The sequence below is a fragment of the Mustelus asterias genome, chromosome 1 (assembly GCF_964213995.1).
Source record: "Mustelus asterias chromosome 1, sMusAst1.hap1.1, whole genome shotgun sequence".
Taxonomy (NCBI): Eukaryota; Metazoa; Chordata; class Chondrichthyes; order Carcharhiniformes; family Triakidae; genus Mustelus; species Mustelus asterias.
The window spans coordinates 201,280,347-201,299,057 of NC_135801.1; the positions used below are offsets into that span (position 1 = coordinate 201,280,347).

General features: G+C 50.1%; 1 protein-coding gene across 1 annotated transcript in view; it reads right to left on the reverse strand.

Moving 5' to 3' along the window:
* LOC144505674 (disintegrin and metalloproteinase domain-containing protein 33-like) overlaps positions 1-18,711 on the reverse strand; it is a 178,135-nt gene that overhangs the window by 12,807 nt on the left and 146,617 nt on the right. Inside the window, exons 4-5 of the mRNA XM_078231835.1 lie at positions 14,426-14,504; positions 3,221-3,297 (exon numbers count right to left, since the gene is read on the reverse strand). Coding sequence (XP_078087961.1) covers positions 3,221-3,297; positions 14,426-14,504 — 156 coding nt within the window. The remainder of the gene's footprint in view (positions 1-3,220; positions 3,298-14,425; positions 14,505-18,711) is intronic.

Genomic DNA, 18,711 nt, shown 5'->3' on the forward strand with positions numbered 1-18,711 from the left:
GACCCACACCGACGGACCCACACCGACTGACCCACACCGACTGACCCACACCGAGTGACCCACACCGACTGACCCACACCGACTGACCCACACTGACCCACACTGACTGACCCACACTGTCACACACCGACTGACCCACACCGTCAGACACACACCGACTGACCCACACTGACCCACACCGACTGACCCACACCGACTGATCCACACCGACTGACCCACACCGACTGACCCACACTGACCCACACTGAATGACCCACACCGACTGACCCACAGTGACCCACACCGACTGACCCACACCGACTGACCCACACCGACTGACCCACACCGCCTGACCCACACTGACCCACACTGACTGACCCACACTGACCCACACTGACCCACACCGACTGACCCACACTGACTGACCCACACCGACTGACCCACACTGACCCACACCGACTGACCCACACTGACTGACCCACACCGACTGACCCACACCGACTGACCCACACCGACTGACCCACACCGACTGACCCACACCGACTGAACCACACCGACTGACCCACACTGACTGACCCACAATGACCCACACTGACTGACCCACACCGACTGACCCACACCGACTGGCCCACACCGACTGACCCACACCGACTGACCCACAATGACCCACACCGACTGACCCACACCGACTGACCCACACCGACTGACCCACACTGACCCACACCGACTGACCCACACTGACTGACCCACACTGACCCACACCGACTGTCCCACACCCACTGACCCACACTGACCCACACTGACTGACCCACACCAATTGACCCGCACTGACTGACCCACACTGACCCACACCGACTGACCCACACCGACTGATCTTCACCGACTGACCCACACCGAATGACCCACACCGACTGACCCACACTGACTGACCCACACCGACTGACCCACACTGACTGATCCACACCGACTGACCCACACCGTCTGACCCACACCGACTGACCCACACCGACTGACCCACACCGACTGACCCACACTGACTGACCCAGACTTACCCACATCGACTGACCCACTCTGACCCACACCGACTGACCCACACTGACTGACCCACACCGACTGACCCACACCGATTGACCCACACTGACCCACACTGACTGACCCACACCCACTGACCCACACCGACTGACCCACACTGACCCACACCGACTGACCCACACCGACTGACCCACACCGACTGACCCACACTGACTGACCCACACCCACTGACCCACACCGACTGACCCACACTGACCCACACCGACTGACCCACACCGACTGACCCACACCGACTGACCCACACCGACTGACCCACACTGACTGACCCACACTGACTGACCCACACCGACTGACCCACACCGACTGACCCACACCGACTGACCCACACTGACTGACCCACACTGACCCACACCGACTGACCCACTCTGACCCACACCGACTGACCCACACTGACTGACCCACACCAACTGACCCACACCGACTGACCCACACTGACCCACACCGACTGACCCACACCGACTGACCCACACCGACTGACCCACACTGACCCACACCGACTGACCCACACCGACTGACCCACACCGACTGACCCACACTGACTGACCCACACCGTCTAACCCACACTGACTGACCCACACCGACTGACCCACACTGACCCACACCGACTGACCCACCCCGACTGACCCACACTGACCCACACTGACTGACCCACACCGACTGACCCACACCGTCTAACCCACACCGACTGACCCACACCGACTGACCCACACCGACTGACCCACACCGACTGACCCACACCGTCTAACCCACACCGACTGACCCACACTGACTGACCTACACTGACCCACACCGTCTAACCCACACCTACTGACCCACACTGACCCACACCGACTGACCCACACCGACTGACCCACACCAACTGACCCACACCGACTGACCCACACCGACTGGCCCACACCGACTGACCCACACTGACCCACACCGACTGACCCACACCGACTGACCCACACCGACTGACCCACACCGACTGACCCACACCGACTGACCCACACCGACTGAACCACACCGACTGACCCACACTGACTGACCCACACTGACTGACCCACACCGACTGATCCACACTGACCCACACTGACTGACCCACACCGACTGACCCACATCGACTGACCCACACCGACTGACCCACCCACACTGACCCACCCACACGGACCCACCCACACGGAACAGACCCTTCGGCCCATTGCGACTGTGCTGGTCAAAGACAAACCAGCCAACCATTCTAATCCCATTTGCAGCACTGGCCCATTGCCTTGTGTTCCTCAGCATCACATGTAAATCCGTCACAAATATTCGGAGGATCTCAGCATTTATATAGCACCTTGGACATATAAAACCCACCATCAAGAGACCAATAGCAACCTCTGAACTCCTCTGCAATGTCTCTCGGAGCCAATCCCCTGTTCAAACCCAAAACCCAATCTACACCCAGGACCTGACCACTGACCCTTGAAGCAGAATTGACCCCCTAACCTTTCATAGAAATCATAGAAACCCTACAGTGCAGAAGGAGGCCATTCAGCCCATCGAGTCTGCACCGACCACAATCCCACCCAGGCCCTACCCCCACATATTTACCCGCTAATCTCTCTAACCTACGCATCTCAGGGGCAATTTTTAACTTGGCCAATCAACCTAACCCGCACATCTTTGGACTGTGGGAGGAAACCGGAGCACCCGGAGGAAACCCACGCAGACACGAGGAGAATGTGCAAACTCCACACAGACAGTGACCCGAGCCGGGAATCGAACCCGGGACCCTGGAGCTGTGAAGCAGCAGTGCTCACCACTGCGCTACCGTGCCGCCTCGGGCACTGACCCCCTGATATTCCATCATCATCCTTGACCCTCGTACTGACCTCTGACCCTGCCCTACCCACTGCCCCTGGCTGCCCACACCCTGACCTCAACCTGCCCCCTGACCTCACCTGGACCACCAACCCCAATGACAAAAACTCCTGGCACTGATCCTTGAGCCTCCAAACAGTCCCAAACAAAACCAAGCCCTCGACTGAAGGATTTTGGATTTTCCATCCAATGAGATTTGATATTTAAAGCAGGCCCAATGCACCAATAATCAGGCACGTGACTGGCTGCCCTCTGCCCTCAGGGTTCCAGCGTGACCCTAACAATCCCCAGCTTGGGATCTTACCTGAGACCGGAACAGAGGCTGAGTGCCAGCCATGACCCCTGGTAACCTCTCACACGACCCTGGTACACGCAGTGTTCCTGTGGAACGAAGCACAGCATCAGACAGCAAGTTCCAATCCCATTGGTTACCAATCACGGTAACCATTGGTAATCATTGGTCAGACCAATCAGACTGCGTACTCCATTGCAGCTGCCTTGTTCATTGGTCCTCAGTTTCCCCAGGTTAATATCAGTGAGGAATTCTGCTCCTGGTCATTGCAGCATTCCCTCTGTCCCAGAATCTCACTTCCTGGCAAATCCCTCACTCAACCATTCCCAACAAGCCAGGGATCAACCCTGGTTCAGCAGAGCAGGAGAGCAATGCCAGGAGCAGCACCAGGCAGACCTCAAACTGAGGTGTCAACCTGGTGAAGGACAGGCAGAAGAGATGGTTTTAATCTGGTGTCATGTCCGGTACAGCAGCGCGGGCTGAAGTGATGTACCTTTTCTATTTCTTCACCCAAGTCAGCCACAAGTAATAGGTGAAGGCAAAACATTGTATGTTTGCAAGAAGGGGTTAGATAGCACCTAGTCTGCAGGGAGCAGTCGGAGGGCGGAGCTGAGCGTCATTGTGCGTATAAAACTAACTTACTGGTGAAGGTGATTGGCGGTTGCAGTTCACATTTGCATAAGTGCAGTCACTGTGACCAGAAGGTGGTTTGTGGAGGAGCTGCTGTGAGGGGACGGTTTAGCCCCAAACACGACTTCAGTGTTTCCTTCCCTCCCTCCTCCTCTAACCAAAAAAAAAGTCGGCAGGAGGACCACAAGCAAGGGAGAGGTGAGTTAACATAGAAACATAGAAAACTCCAGCACAAAACAGGCCCTTTGGCCCCACAAGTTGTGCCGAAAATATCCGTACCTTTTAGGCCTACCTATAACCCTCCATCCTATTAAGTCCTATGTACTCATCCAGGAGTCTCTTAAAAGACCCTATTGAGTTTGCCTCCACCACCACTGACGGCAGCCGATTCCACTCGCCCACCACCCTCTGTGTGAAAAGCTTCCCCCTCGCCTATCTCGACTGGAGTCAGTAGAAATAGGCGAGGTGATGAATGAATACTTTTCTTCAGTGTTCACCAAGGAGAGGAGCCATGTTTTTGAGCAAGAGAAGGTGTTACAGGCTAATAGGCTGGAGGAAATAGATGTTCGGAGGGAGGATGTCCTGGCAGGTTTGAATGAACTGAAGGTCGATAAGTCCCCTGGGCCTGATGAAATATATCCTAGGATTCTTTGGGAGGCAAGGGATGAGATTGCAGGGCCTTTGGCTTTGATCTTTGGGTCCTCACTGTCCACGGGGATGGTGCCAGAGGACTGGAGAGTGGCGAATGTTGTTGCTCTGTTTAAGAAAGGGAATAGAAATGACCCTGGTAATTATAGACCGGTTAGTCTTACTTCGGTGGTTGGTAAATTGATGGAAAAGGTCCTTAGGGATGGGATTTACGACCATTTAGAAAGATGCGGATTAATCCGGGATAGTTAGCACGGATTCGTGAAGGACAAGTCGTGCCTCACAAATTTGATAGAATTTTTTGAGGAGGTAACTAAGTGTGTTGATGAAGGTAGGGCAGTTGATGTCATATACATGGATTTTAGTAAGGCGTTTGATAAGGAACCCCATGGTCGGCTTATGATGAAAGTAAGGAGGTGTGGGATAGAGGGAAAGTTGGCCGATTGGATAGGTAACTGGCTATCTGATCGAAGACAGAGGGTGGTGGTGGATGGAAAATTTTCGGACTGGAGGCAGGTTGCTAGCAGAGTGCCACAGGGATCAGTGCTTGGTCCTCTGCTCTTTGTGATTTTTATTAATGACTTAGAGGAGGGGGCTGAAGGGTGGATCAGTAAATTTGCTGATGACACCAAGATTGGTGGAGTAGTGGATGAGGTGGAGGGCTGTTGTAGGCTGCAAAGAGACATAGATAGGATGCAAAGCTGGGCTGAAAAATGGCAAATGGAGTTTAACCCTGATAAATGTGAGGTGATTCCGCAGGCTTTTTCCGCTGAGGCTAGGGGAGAAAAAAACCAGAGGGCATGGGTTAAGGGTGAAAGGAGAAAAGTTTAAAGGGAATATTAGGGGGGGGCTTCTTCACGCAGAGAGTGGTGGGAGTGTGGAATGAGCTGCCGGATAAAGTGGTAAATGCGGGGTCACTTTTAACATTTAAGAAAAACTTGGACAGGTTCATGGATGAGAGGGGTGTGGAGGGATATGGTCCAAGTGCAGGTCAGTGGGACTAGGCATAAAATGGTTCGGCACAGACAAGAAGGGCCAAAAGGCCTGTTTCTGAGCTGTAATTTTCTATGGTTCTATGGTTCTATGATTCATTTTGGTCGGACTAATTTAAATGTGGATTACAGGGTCAAAGGTAGGGTTCTGAAGACTGTGGAGGAACAGAGAGATCTTGGGGTCCATATCCACAGATCTCTAAAGGTTGCCACTCAAGTGGATAGAGCTGTGAAGAAGGCCTATAGTGTGTTAGCTTTTATTAACAGGGGGTTGGAGTTTAAGAGCCGTGGGGTTATGCTGCAACTGTACAGGACCTTGGTGAGACCACATTTGGAATATTGTGTGCAGTTCTGGTCACCTCACCATAAGAAGGATGTGGAAGTGCTGGAAAGAGTGCAGAGGAGATTTACCAGGATGCTGCCTGGTTTGGAGGGTAGGTCTTATGAGGAAAGGTTGAGGGAGCTAGGGCTGTTCTCTCTGGAGCGGAGGAGGCTGAGGGGAGACTTAATAGAGGTTTATAAAATGATGAAGGGGATAGATAGAGTGAACGTTCAAAGACTATATCCTCGGGTGGATGGAGCTATTACAAGGGGGCATAACTATAGGGTTCATGGTGGGAGATATAGGAAGGATATCAGAGGTAGGTTCTTTACGCAGAGAGTGGTTGGGGTGTGGAATGGACTGCCTGCAGTGATAGTGGAGTCAGACACTTGAGGAACATTTAAGCGGTTATTGGATAGGCACATGGAGCACACCAGGATGATAGGGAGTGGGATAGCTTGATCTTGGTTTCAGATAAAGCTCGGCACAACATCGTGGGCCGAAGGGCCTGTTCTGTGCTGTACTGTTCTATGTTCTATGTTCCAAAGCCTCCACATCCTTCTGGTCGTTTGGCGACCAGAATTGAACACTATATTCCAAGTGCGGCCTAACTAAGGTTCTATAAAGCTCAAACATGACTTGCCAATTTTTAAACTCAATACCCCGGCCAATGAAGGCAAGCATGCCGTATGCCTTCTTGACTACCTTCTCCGCCTGCGTTGCCACTTTCAGTGACCTGTGTACCTGTACATTCAGATCCCTCTACCTATCAATACTCTCAAGGGTTCTGCCATTTACTGTATATTTCCTATCTGTCTTAGACCTTCCAAAATGCATTACCTCACATTTGTCCGGATTAAACTCCATATGCCATCTCTCCGCCCAAGTCTCCAACTGATCTATATCATGCTGTATCCTCTGATGGTCCTCATCGCTATCCGCAAATCCACCAACCTTTGTGTTGTCCGCAAACTTACTAGTCAATACAGTTTCATTTTCCTCCAAATCATTTTTATATATCACAAACAGCAAAGGTCCCAGCACTGATCCCTGAGGAACACCACTTGTCCCAGCCCTCCATTCAGAAATGCACCCTTCCACTGCTACCTTCTGTCTTCTCTGACGGAGCCAGTTTTGTATCCACCTTGCCAGCTCACCTCTGATCCCATGCGACTTCACCTTCTGCACCAGTCTGCCATGAGAGATCTTGTCAAAGGTCTGACTGAAGTCCATGTAGACAACATCCACTGCCCTACCCTCATCAATCATCTTCATCACTTCCTCGAAAAACTCGATCAAGTTCGTGAGACACGACCTCCCCTTCACAAAACCATGTTGCCTCTCACTAATACGTCCACTTATTTCCAAGTGGGAGTAAATCCTGTCTCGAAGAATCCTCTCCAATAATTTCCCTACCACTGATGTAAGGCTCACCGGCCTGTAATTACCTGGATAATTCTTGCTACCCTTCTTAAACAAAGGAACAACATTGGCTATTCTCCAATCCTCTGGGACCTCCCCTGTATGATGTGGAGATGCCGGCATTGGACTGGGGTAAACACAGTAAGAAGTTTAACAACACCAGGTTAAAGTCCAACAGGTTTATTTGGTAGCAAAAGCCACACAAGCTTTCGGAGCTCTAAGCCCCTTCTTCAGGCGAGTGGGAATTCTGTTCACAAACAGAGCATATAAAGACACAGACTCAATTTACAGAATAATGGTTGGAATGCGAATACTTACAGCTAATCAAGTCTTTAAGAAATAAAACAACGTGAGTGGAGAGAGCATCAAGACAGGCTAAAAAGATGTGTATTGTCTCCAGACAAGACAGCCAGTGAAACTCTGCAGGTCCAGGCAACTGTGGGGGTGACAAATAGTGTGACATGAACCCAATATCCCGGTTGAGGCCGTCCTCGTGGGTGCGGAACTTGGCTATCAGTTTCTGCTCAGCGACTCTGCGCTGTCGAGTGTCGCGAAGGCCACCTTGGAGAACGCTTACCCGAATATCAGAGGCCGAATGCCCGTGACCGCTGAAGTGCTCCCCAACAGGAAGAGAACAGTCTTGCCTGGTGATTGTCGAGCGGTGTTCATTCATCCGTTGTCGCAGCGTCTGCATGGTTTCCCCAATGTACCATGCCTCGGGACATCCTTTCCTGCAGCGTATCAGGTAGACAACGTTGGCCGAGTTGCAAGAGTATGTACCGTGTAGCTGGTAGATGGTGTTCTCACGTGAGATGACGGCATCTGTGTCGATGATCCGGCACGTCTTGCAGAGGTTGCTGTGGCAGGGTTGTGTGGTGTCGTGGTCACTGTTCTCCTGAAGGCTGGGTAGTTTGCTGCGGACAATGGTCTGTTTGAGGTTGTGCGGTTGTTTGAAGGCAAGAAGTGGGGGTGTGGGGATGGCCTTGGCGAGCTGTTCGTCTTCATCAATGACATGTTGAAGGCTCCGGAGGAGATGCCGTAGCTTCTCCGCTCCGGGGAAGTACTGGACAACGAAGGGTACTCTGTCCACCGTGTCCCGCGTTTGTCTTCTGAGGAGGTCGGTGCTGTTTTTCGCTGTGGCGCGTTGGAACTGTTGATCGATGAGTCGAGCGCCATATCCTGTTCTTATGAGGGCATCTTTCAGCGTCTGGAGGTGTCTGTTGCGATCCTCCTCATCCGAGCAGATCCTGTGTATTCGGAGGGCTTGTCCGTAGGGGATGGCTTCTTTAGCGTGTTTCGGGTGGAAGCTGGAGAAGTGGAGCATCGTGAGGTTATCCGTGGGCTTGCGGTACAGTGAGGTGCTGAGGTGACCGTCCTTAATGGAGATGCGTGTGTCCAAGAATGCAACCGATTCCGGAGAGTAGTCCATGGTGAGTCTGATGGTGGGATGGAACTTGTTGATGTCATCATAGAGTTGTTTCAGTGATTGTTCACCATGAGTCCAAAGGAAGAAAATGTCATCGATGTATCTAGTGTATAGCATCGGTTGAAGGTCCCGTGCGGTGAAGAAGTCTTGTTCGAACATGTGCATGAAGATGTTGGCATATTGAGGTGCGAATTTGGTCCCCATGGCTATTCGGTGTGTCTGGATGAAGAACTGGTTGTTGAAGGTGAAGATATTGTGGTCCAGGATGAAGCGGATGAGATGTAAAATTGCATCTGGAAACTGGCAGCTTCTGCCATTTGTTATATATACAAATGATTTGGAAGAAGGTGTAACTGGTGTAATCAGCAAGTTTGCAGATGACACGAAGATGGCTGGACTTGAGGATAGCGAAGAGCATTGTCGGGCAATACAGCAGGATATAGACAGGCTGGAAAATTGGGCAGAGAGGTGGCAGATGGAGTTTAATCCGGATAAATGCGAAGTGATGCATTTTGGAAGAAATAATGTAGGGAGGAGTTATACAATAAATGGCAGAGTCATCAGGAGTATAGAAACACAGAGGGACCTAGGTGTGCAAGTCCACAAATCCTTGAAGGTGGCAACACAGGTGGAGAAGGTGGTGAAGAAGGCATATGGTATGCTTGCCTTTATAGGACGGGGTATAGAGTATAAAAGCTGGAGTCTGATGATGCAGCTGTATAGAACGCTGGTTAGGCCACATTTGGAGTACTGCGTCCAGTTCTGGTCGCCGCACTACCAGAAGGACGTGGAGGCGTTAGAGAGAGTGCAGAGAAGGTTTACCAGGATGTTGCCTGGTATGGAGGGTCTTAGCTATGAGGAGAGATTGGGTAAACTGGGGTTGTTCTCCCTGGAAAGACGGAGAATGAGGGGAGATCTAATAGAGCTGTACAAGATTATGAAGGGGATAAATAGGGTGAACGGTGGGAAGCTTTTTCCCAGATCAGAAGTGACGATCACGAGGGGTCACGGGCTCAAGGTGAGAGGGGCGAAGTATAACTCAGATATTAGAGGGATGTTTTTTACACAGAGGGTGGTGGGGGCCTGGAATGCGCTGCCAAGTAGGGTGGTGGAGGCAGCCACACTGACATCGTTTAAGACTTACCTGGATAGTCACATGAGCAGTCTGGGAATGGAGGGATACAAACGATTGGTCTAGTTGGACCAAGGAGCGGCACAGGCTTGGAGGGCCGAAGGGCCTGTTTCCTGTGCTGTATTGTTCTTTGTTCTTTGGTGCCAGTTCCAACAAGCTCCGAAAGCTTGTGTGGCTTTTGCTACCAAACAAACCTGTTGGACTTTAACCTGGTGTTGTTAAACCTCTTACTGGACCTCCCCTGTAGCCAGTGAGGATACAAAGATTTCTCTCAAGGCCCCAGCAATTTCCTCCCTTGCCTCTCTCAGTATTCTGGGGTATATCCCATCAGGCCCTGGGGACTTGTCTACCTTAATGTTTCTCAAGAACCCCAATACCTCCTCCTTTTGATCTCAACATGACTCAAACTATCTACACACCCTTTCCCAGACTCATCATCCACCAAGTCCGTCTCTTTGGTGAATACTGACGCAAAGTACTCATTTAATACCTCGCCCATTTCCTCTGGCTCCACACATAGATTCCCTCCCTTGTCCTTGAGTGGGCCAACCCTCTCCCTGGCTACCCTCTTGCTCTTTATATCTGTGTAAAAAGCCTTGGGATTTTCCTTAATCCTGCTGGCCAATGGTTTTCGTGACCCCTTTTTGCCCTCCTTACTCCTTGCTTAAGTTTTTTTCTACTTTCCTTGTAGATATTTGCAGTGGAAGGACGTGATCGCACTAGAGGGGGTGCGGAGGAGATTCACCAGGATGCTGCCTGGGACGGAGCGTTTCAGTTATGAAGAGAGGTTGGATAGGCTTGGGTTGTTTTCTCTGGAGCAGAGAAGACTGAAGGGGTGACCTGATTGAAATGCTCAGGATTATGAGGGGCATGGACAGGGTGGATGAGGAGCAGCTGTTCACGTTAGTTGAAGGGTCAGTCATGAGAGGACACAAGTTAAAAGTGAGTGGCAGGAGGTTTAGGGGGGATTTGAGGAAAAACCTTTTTACCCAGAAGGTGAGGGTCCGGAATGCGCTGCCTGGGAGGGTGGTGGAGGCGGGATGCCTCACATCCTTTAAAAAGTACCTGGATGAGCACATGGCGCATCATAAGATTCAGGGCTATGGACCGGGTGCTGGCCAGTGGGACTAGGTGGGCAGGTCAGGTGTTTCTAATGTGTTGGTGTGGACTTGATGGGTCGAAGGACCTCCTTTGTGTTGTGTGATTCTATGAATACTCCCCACTTGCCTGGATGGGTGCAGCTCCAACAACACCATCCAGGACAAAGCAGCCCCGCTTGATTGGCACCTCATCTACAAACATTCAATCCCTCCCCCACCGACGCTCAGTAGCAGCAGTGTGTACTATCTACAAGATGCACTGCAGCAATTCACCAAAGATCCTTAGACAGCACCTTCCAAACCCACGACCACTTCCATCGAGAAGGACAAGGACAGCAGACACATGGGAACACCACCACCTGCAAGTTCCCCTCCAAACCACTCACCATCCTGACTGGAAATATATCGCCGTTCCTTCACTGTCACTGGGTCAAAATCCTGGAATTCCCTCCCTAACGGCATTGTGGGTCAACCCACAAAACATGGACTGCAGCGATTCAAGAAGGCAGCTCAACATCACCTTCTCAAGGGCAACTGAAGGAGTGCCGCACTGTCACAGGATCAGTGTTGAGGGAGTGCCACACTGTCAGAGTGCAGAAAAGATTTACTAGGATGCGACCGGGACTTGATGGATTGAGTTATAAGGAGAGGCTGAATAGACTGGGACTTTTTTCTCTGGAGCGTAGGAGGCTGACCCCCTCAGCCCACTGGCCCAATTGATCCCCCCGACCTGATAGAGGTCTATAAAATAATGAGGGGCACAGGTCAGCTAGATAGTCAATATCTTTTCCCAAAGGTAGGGGAGTCTAAAACTAGAGGGCATAGGTTCAAGGTGAGAGGGGAGAGATACAAAAGTGTCCAGAGGGGCAATTTTTTCACACAGAGGGTGGTGAGTGTCTAGAACAAGCTGCCAGAGGTAGTAGTCATAGAGGTTTGCAGCATGGAAACAGGCCGTTCGGCCCAACATGTCCATGCCGTCCTTTTTTTAAAAAACCCCTAAACTAATCCCAATTGCCCGCATTTGCCCCATATCCCTCTGTACCCATCTGACCCATGTAACTCTCTAAATGCTTTTTAAAAGATAAAATTGTACCCGCCTCTACTACTACCTCTGGCAGCTTGTTCTAGACACTCACCACCCTCTAAAGCTTCGATCTATGATGCTTTAAGAACATAAGAACATAAGAAATAGGAGCAGGAGTAGGCCATCTAGCCCCTCGAGCCTGCCCCGCCATTCAATAAGATCATGGCTGATCTGACGTGGATCAGTACCACTTACCCGCCTGATCCCCATAACCCTTAATTCCCTTACCGATCAGGAATCCATCCATCCGCGCTTTAAACATATTCAGCGAGGTAGCCTCCACCACCTCAGTGGGCAGAGAATTCCAGAGATTCACCACCCTCTGGGAGAAGAAGTTCCTCCTCAACTCTGTCTTAAACCGACCCCCCTTTATTTTGAGGCTGTGTCCTCTAGTTTTAACTTCCTTACTAAGTGGAAAGAATCTCTCCGCCTCCACCCTATCCAGCCCCCGCATTATCTTATAAGTCTCCATAAGATCCCCCCTCATCCTTCTAAACTCCAACGAGTACAAACCCAATCTCCTCAGCCTTTCCTCATAATCCAAACCCCTCATCTCCGGTATCAACCTGGTGAACCTTCTCTGCACTCCCTCCAATGCCAATATATCCTTCCTCATATAAGGGGACCAATACTGCACACAGTATTCCAGCTGCGGCCTCACCAGTGCCCTGTACAGGTGCATCAAGACATCCCTGCTTTTATATTCTATCCCCCTCGCAATATAGGCCAACATCCCATTTGCCTTCTTGATCACCTGTTGTACCTGCAGACTGGGCTTTTGCGTCTCATGCACAAGGACCCCCAGGTCCCTTTGCACGGTAGCATGTTTTAATTTGTTTCCATTGAGATAGTAATCCCATTTGTTATTATTTCCTCCAAAGTGTATAACCTCGCATTTATCAACGTTATACTCCATTTGCCATATCCTCGCCCACTCACTCAGCCTGTCCAAATCTCTCTGCAGATCTTCTCTGTCCTCCACACGATTCACCTTTCCACTTATCTTTGTGTCGTCTGCAAACTTCGTTACCCTACACTCCGTCCCCTCCTCCAGATCATCTATATAAATAGTAAATAGTTGCGGCCCGAGTACCGATCCCTGCAGCACGCCACTAGTTACCTTCCTCCAACCGGAAAAACACCCATTTATTCCGACTCTTTGCTTCCTGTCGGTTAGCCAGTCCCCAATCCACTTTAACACACTACCCCCAACTCCGTGTGCCCTAATCTTCTTCAGCAGCCTTTTATGGGGCACCTTATCAAACGCCTTTTGGAAATCCAAAAACACCGCATCCACCGGTTCTCCTCCATCAACCGCCCTAGTCACATCTTCATAGAAATCCAACATGTTCGTCAAGCATGACTTTCCCCTCATGAATCCATGCTGCGTCTGATTGATCGAGCCATTTCTATCCAGATGCCCTGCTATCTCCTCTTTAATAATGGATTCCAGCATTTTCCCTACTACAGACGTTAAGCTGACCGGCCTATAGTTACCCGCCTTTTGTCTCCTTCCTTTTTTAAACAGCGGCGTAACATTAGCCATTTTCCAATCAACCGGCACTACCCCAGAATGCAATGAGTTTTGATAAATAATCACTAACGCATCCACTATTACCTCTGATATTTCTTTCAATACCCTGGGATGCATTCCATCCGGACCCGGGGACTTGTCCACCTTCAGTCCCATTAGTCTACCCAGCACTGCCTCTCTGGTAACATTAATTGTATTAAGTATTTCTCCTGCTGCCAACCCTCTATCGTTAATAGATGGCTTTCCACCATCTTCATGCTCCTCAGTGCTTTCAACTGCTGCTCCAACCGAAGGAGGTGCTGGTGAGGCCACACCTGGAGTACTGTGTACAGTTTTGGTCTCCTTACTTGAGAAAGGATATACTGACACTGGAGGGGGTGCAGAGGAGATTCACTAGGTTGATTCCGGAGTTGAGAGGGCTGGCATAAGAAGAGAGACTGAGTAGACTGGGGCTATACTCAGTGGAATTCAGAAGAATGAGGGGAGATCTTATGGAAACATATAAGATTATGAAGGGAATAGATAAGATAGAAGCAGGGAAGTTGTTTCTACTGGGAGGTGAAACTGGAACTAGCCGGCATAGCCTCCTCGGGGAAGCCGATTTAGGACTGAGTTGAGGAGGAACTTCTTCACACAAAGGGTTGTGAATCTGTGGGATTCCCTGCCCAGTGAAGCAGTTGAAGCTACCTCATTGAATGTTTTTGAGGGAAGGATAGATAAAGTTTTGAACAGTAAATGAATTAAGGGTTATGGTGAGCGAGCGGGTAAGTGCAGCTGAGTCCACAAAAAGATCAGCCATGATCTTATTGAATGGTGGAGCAGGCTCGAGGGGCCAGGTGGCCGACTCCTGCTCCTAGTTCTTAAACTCGATGCCCCAACCGATGCCCCGCCTCCCCGTCCTCCTCATCCTCACCAATCAGCACTCACCGTGTCATTTGGAGTCATGGTCACTGGTGTACCATCCTGTTGATAATGTCTTTCCAGGTAACCGGCGCTGTATAGCTGGCTGTCAATCAAACACACAGTTAAAGGACCAATCATTTACCAGCTACACAGCACAGTGCAATCCAATTACTCCCTGAACTCGGTCTAACCGTGATGTGGAGATGTCAGAGGTGTCAGTGTGTGCAGGAAGGCTTCCTGACGCAGTATGTAGATAGACCAACAAGAGGCGAGGCCACATTGGATTTGGTACTGGGTAATGAACCAGGCCAGGTGTTAGATTTGGAGGTAGGTGAACACTTTGGTGACAGTGACCACAATTCGATTACGTTTACCTTAGCAATGGAAAGGGATAGGTATATACCGAAGGGCAAGAGTTATAGCTGGGGGAGAGGAAATTATGATGCGATTAGGCGAGATTTAGCCGGCATAGGTTGGGGAAGGAAACTGCAGGGGATGGGCACAATTGTAATGTGGAACTTGTTCAAGGAACAGCTACTACGCGTCCTTGATAAATATGTACCTGTCAGGCAGGGAGGAAGCAGACGTGTGAGGGAACCGTGGGTTACTAAGGAGGTTGAATCTCTTGTGAAGAGGAAGAAGGAGACTTATGTCTCCAGAGGGTGGTGAATCTCTGGAATTCTCTGCCCACTGAGGTGGTGGAGGCTACCTCGCTGAATATGTTTAAAGCGCGGATGGATGGATTCCTGATCGGTAAGGGAATTAAGGGTTATGGGGATCAGGCGGGTAAGTGGTACTGATCCACGTCAGATCAGCCATGATCTTATTGAATGGCGGGGCAGGCTCGAGGGGCTAGATGGCCTACTCCTGCTCCTATTTCGTATGTTCTTATGTTCTTATGTTCTTGGTAGCACAAAAGGTTCAGGGAGCTCAGTAATGTTAGAGATCTAGAAGAGTCGAAGGGTCTTTTTCCAGCTGGAGGTCTGTGACCAGTGGTGTTCCGCAGGGCTCTGTACTGGGACCTCTGCTATTTGTGATTTATATAAATGATTTGGAAGAAGGTGTAACTGGTGTTATCAGCAAGTTTCAGATAAAGCTCGGCACAACATCGTGGGCCGAAGGGCCTGTTCTGTGCTGTACTGTTCTATGTTCTATGTTCTCTGACACGAAGATGGCTGGACTTGCGGATAGCAATGAACATTGTCGGGCAATACAGCAGGATATAGATAGACTGGAAAATTGGGCGGAGAGGTGGCAGATGGAATTTAATCCAGATAAATGCGAAGTGATGCATTTTGAAAGAACTAATGTAGGGGGGAGTTATACAATAAATGGCAGAGTCATCAGGAGTATAGAAACACAGAGGGACCTAGGTGTGCAAGTCCACAAATCCTTGAAGGTGGCAACACAGGTGGAGAAGGTGGTGAAGAAGGCATATGGTATGCTTGCCTTTATAGGACGGGGTATAGAGTATAAAAGCTGGAGTCTGATGATGCAGCTGTATAGAACGCTGGTTACGCCACATTTGGAGTACTGCGTCCAGTTCTGGTCGCCGCACTACCAGAAGGACGTGGAGGCTTTAGAGAGAGTGCAGAGAAGGTTTACCAGGATGTTGCCTGGTATGGAGGGTCTTAGCTGTGAGGAGGGATTGGGTAAACTGGGGTTGTTCTCCCTGGAAAGACGGAGAATGAGGGGAGACCTAATAGAGGTGTACAAAATTATGAAGGGTATAGATAGGGTGAACAGTGGGAAGCTTTTTCCCAGGTCGGAGGTGACGATCACGAGGGGTCACGGGCTCAAGGTGAGAGGGGCGAAGTATAACTCAGATATCAGAGGGACGTTTTTTACACAGAGAGTGGTGGGGGCCTGGAATGCGCTGCCAAGTAGGGTGGTGGAGGCAGGCACGCTGACATCGTTTAAGACTTACCTGGATAGTCACATGAGCAGTCTGGGAATGGAGAGATACAAACGAATGGTCTAGTTGGACCAATGAGCGGCACAGGCTTGGAGGGCCGAAGGGCCTGTTTCCTGTGCTGTACTGTTCTTTGTTCTTTGTACAGGGCTTTGTATACGGCTAATAGGAAGGATCTTAAGAAGGAAATCAGGAGAGTCAGAAGGGGTCATGAGAAGGCCTTGGCAGGCAGGATTAAGGAAAACCCCAAGGCATTCTACAAGTATGTGAAGAGCAAGAGGATAAGACGTGAAAGAATAGGACCTATCAAGTGTGACGGTGGGAAAGTTTGTATGGAACCGGAAGAAATAGCAGAGGTACTTAATGAATACTTTACTTCAGTATTCACTATGGAAAAGGATCTTGGTGGTTGTACTGCCGACTTGCAGCGGACTGAAAAGCTTGAGCATGTAGATATTAAGAAAGAGGGTGTGTTGGAGCTTTTGAAAAGCATCAAGTTAGATAGGTCGCCGGGACCGGATGAGATGCACCCCAGGCTACTGTGGGAGGCGAGAGAGGAGATTGCTGAGCCTCTGGCGATGATCTTTGCATCATCAATGGAGACGGGAGAGGTTCCGGAGGATTGGAGGATTGCGGATGTTGTTCCTTTATTCAAGAAAGGGAGTAGAGATAGCCCTGGAAATTATAGACCGGTGAGTCTAACCTCAGTGGTTGGTAAGTTGACGGGTAAGATCCTGAGAGGCAGGATTTATGAACATTTGGAGAGGTATAATATGATTAAGAATACTCAGCATGGCTTTGTCAAAGGCAGATCATGCATTATGAGCCTGATTGAATTTTTTGAGGATGTGACTAAACACATTGATGAAGGAAGAGCAGTAGATGTAGTATATATGGACTTCAGCAAGGCATTTGATAAGGTGCCCCATGCAAGGCTTATTGAGAAAGTGAGGGGGCATGGGATCCAAGGGGACATTGCTTTGTGGATCCAGAACTGGCTTGCCCACAGAAGGCAAAGAGTGGTTATAGATGGGTCATATTCTGCATGGAGGTCGGTCACCAGTGGAGTGCCCCAGGGATCCATTCTGGGACCCTTACTCTTTGTGATTTTTATAAATGACCTGGATGAGGAAGTGGAGGGATGGGTTGGTAAGTTTGCTGATGACACAAAGGTTGGAGGTGTTGTGGGTAGTGTGGAGGGATGTCAGAAGTTGCAGCGAGACATTGATAGGATGCAAGACTGGCGGAGAAGTGGCAGATGGAGTTCAACCCAGATAAGTGTGAGGTGGTTCATTTTGGCAGGTCAAATAGGATGGCGGAATATAATATTAATGGTAGGACTCTTGGCAGAGTGGAAGATCAGAAGGATCTTGGGGTCCGGGTTCATAGGACGCTCAAAGCAGCTGTGCAGGTTGAGGCTGTGGTTAAGAAAGCGTATGGTGTACTGGCCTTCATCAATCGAGGAATTGAGTTTAGGAGTCGTGAGATAATGTTGCAGCTATATAAGACCCTGGTCAGACCACACTTGGAGTACTGTGCTCAGTTCTGGTCGCCTCATTACAGGAAGGATGTGGAAGCCATAGAAAGGGTGCAGAGGAGATTTACAAGGATGTTGCCTGGGTTGGGGAGCATGCCTTATGAGGATAGGCTGAGTGAGCTCGGCCTTTTCTCCTTGGAGAGATGAAGGATGAGGGGTGACCTGATAAAGGTGTATAAGATGTTGAGAGGTATTGATCAAGTGGATAGTCAGAGGCTTTTTCCTCGGGCTGAAATGGCTGCCACAAGAGGACACAGGTTTAAGGCGCTGGGGAGTAGGTACAGAGGAGATGTCAGGGGTAAGTTTTTCAATCAGAGGGTGGTGGGTGCGTGGAATGGGCTGCCAGCAACGGTAGTGGAGGCGGATTCGATAGGGTCTTTTAAGAGACCTTTAGATAAGTACATGGAACTTAGTAAGATAGAGGGTTATAGGTAAGCCTAGTAATCGCTAAGATAGGGACATGTTCAACTTTGTATTGTGCTGTAGTTTTTTTCTATGATTCACAGCCACTCGCTTTCGGAGCACTGTCCCTTCATCAGGTGAATGGGACTTCTAGAACATAGAACATAGAAAGCCACAGCACAAACAGGCCCTTCGGCCCACAAGTTGCGCTGATCATATCCCTACCTCTAGGCCTATCTATAGCCCTCAATCCCATTAAATCCCATGTACTCATCCAGAAGTCTCTTAAAAGACCCCAACGAGTTTGCCTCCACCACCACCGACGTCAGCCGATTCCACTCACCCACCACCCTCTGAGTGAAAAACTTACCCCTGACATCTCCTCTGTACCTACCCCCCAGCACCTTAAACCTGTGTCCTCTCGTAGCAACCATTTCAGCCCTTGGAAATAGCCTCTGA